General features: G+C 39.4%; 1 protein-coding gene across 1 annotated transcript; it reads left to right on the top strand.

Annotated features, from left to right (window-relative positions):
- Positions 1-323: 323 nt before the first annotated feature.
- LOC145948599 (uncharacterized) lies at positions 324-1,910 on the top strand. Its single transcript, XM_083058254.1, has one exon. It carries the CDS (start codon positions 324-326, stop codon positions 1,908-1,910), a length of 1,587 nt encoding a protein of 528 aa, XP_082914380.1.
- Positions 1,911-1,921: the final 11 nt, after the last annotated feature.

The following is a 1,921-nucleotide window of genomic DNA, read 5'->3' as shown; positions in this document are numbered from 1 at the left end:
CGCCGCCCAGCAAATCGCAAAGGAACACTTAAAAAACGAAAAGGTGAAAGCAAAGGATAACTACGACAAAAAATCGAAGAATACCACGTTCAAGGTAGGAGAAAAAGTACTATTACACAACGAAACCGTCCGCAGGGGCCGATCCAAAAAACTCGATGCATTATGGACCGGACCGTACACAATCATCGACAAAATCTCCGATGTCAATTATAATATTAAAGTAGGACGAAAGATAATAAATACACATGCGAACCGTTTAAAAGCGTTCATAGAACATTAAGAAAGAAAAATTTCGGCACATCTATTTCCATTCCAGAGCGCTAATGACATGGAAGATGCAGCCTACTACCGCAAGAAAGGACCTAGAAGAGGAATACGAGGTAGAACAATTTAATCGAGAGCCAGGGATATACTTCGAAAAAATCGGTTATCTACATCAGGTAGAATCCACCTGGAAGTTAATAATTAATATAGACCTAGGAACCTTAAATAAAAGATTCCACGATTTACAAAATTATATTGATCACGGACACCTCCTACACAAGATACAAAATAAAGAAAGCTGCCAAATCCAAAAAACGATTATCGAAACGGAAAATGATAAATTAACACACCTCTTAAAACGAGTAAACACCATATACAGGACACCGACAAACAAACGAAGAGGACTACTCGACGGGATCGGGACAATAGCAAAAACACTCTTCGGAACCATGGATGCCAATGACGACAAGGTCATCAAGGAACAACTACTCCTCTTACAAAATCAAGAGCAAACACTGCATCACACGATGAAAAATCAAGTAAAAATTTTAAACACAACAATTGCCCACATCGATAATCTGGAAAAAACAACCCAATACAACGAACAACTACTACTCAATTTTACCACCAAAATCCAAAAACAGATGGCAAATCAAGTACAACGAGAAGAAATACACGAATACTTCTCCATAGTTAATGCCATAATAACGGATTTGATGAGAGACGCGGAAGACGTCATCGAACACTTAATGGCAGTAAAAACAGGAAGGATACATCCGAGGTTAATCCCGTTAGATCAAATCATAGAAAGTCTCAAGGAAGCCACGTCACAAGTGCCCCAAGGACTATTCTTCCCCTTCGGAATCTCCGAAGACAATTGGCTCACGATTGAAAAATTCGTAACCGTTAGCGCATATTTTAATAACCCGTACGTACACACTATTTTGCGCTTCCCACTAATTTCGCATCCTAGATATAACATAGTGAAGGCTATCCCCCTACCGAGTTATAGCCACGGGAATTTATTTACCTTCGCAGAAATAAACCAACCGATAGTAGCCATTGATAACGAAAATCAAAACTATCTAACAATAACGCAAAGTAATTTAGAAAAATGTATTAACGTAGACAATCACTATATATGCGAACAAAATAGGCCCATCTATCACATAAACGACAATGCGATCTGCGAAATTCAAGCATACACACACACCCCCCCGGGGCAAAAGTTATGCGACATACGATATATACATTCCAATCATACCATATGGATTGAGCTGACTAACCAGCACTCATGGTTGTACTCCACACTTACCGAGCAGCCGATAACCATAAACTGCCAACACCATGAAGAATATAGGACAACCATCGCGGGGACAGGACGAATTACACTAGGCAACACTTGTAAATTAGTAACAGCCGACATGATTGTAAAAACTTCGGGAACCATAGACGGCACATATCTCCAAGCGTACTTACCAGAATATAATATCTCAAGGTTAAAAATCGAAATACCAGCGAACCTGAATACAATACAGTTAAAGAAAATAATTCAGAACCCTACCGAACTAAAGGATTTAAGCTCGAGACTACAAGATCTAACAGAAGATCTAGACAACGTCAGCGTCAATAGTACTCTGCGTTGATACCACTGCTT

The sequence above is a fragment of the Prenolepis imparis genome, unplaced genomic scaffold (assembly GCF_030444845.1).
Source record: "Prenolepis imparis isolate NDT839.2.m4 unplaced genomic scaffold, iyPreImpa1.0 SCAF_487, whole genome shotgun sequence".
Lineage (NCBI taxonomy): Eukaryota > Metazoa > Arthropoda > Insecta > Hymenoptera > Formicidae > Prenolepis > Prenolepis imparis.
Note: the sequence above shows the minus strand (reverse complement) of the source record. Positions and strands in the feature narration are given on the sequence as shown.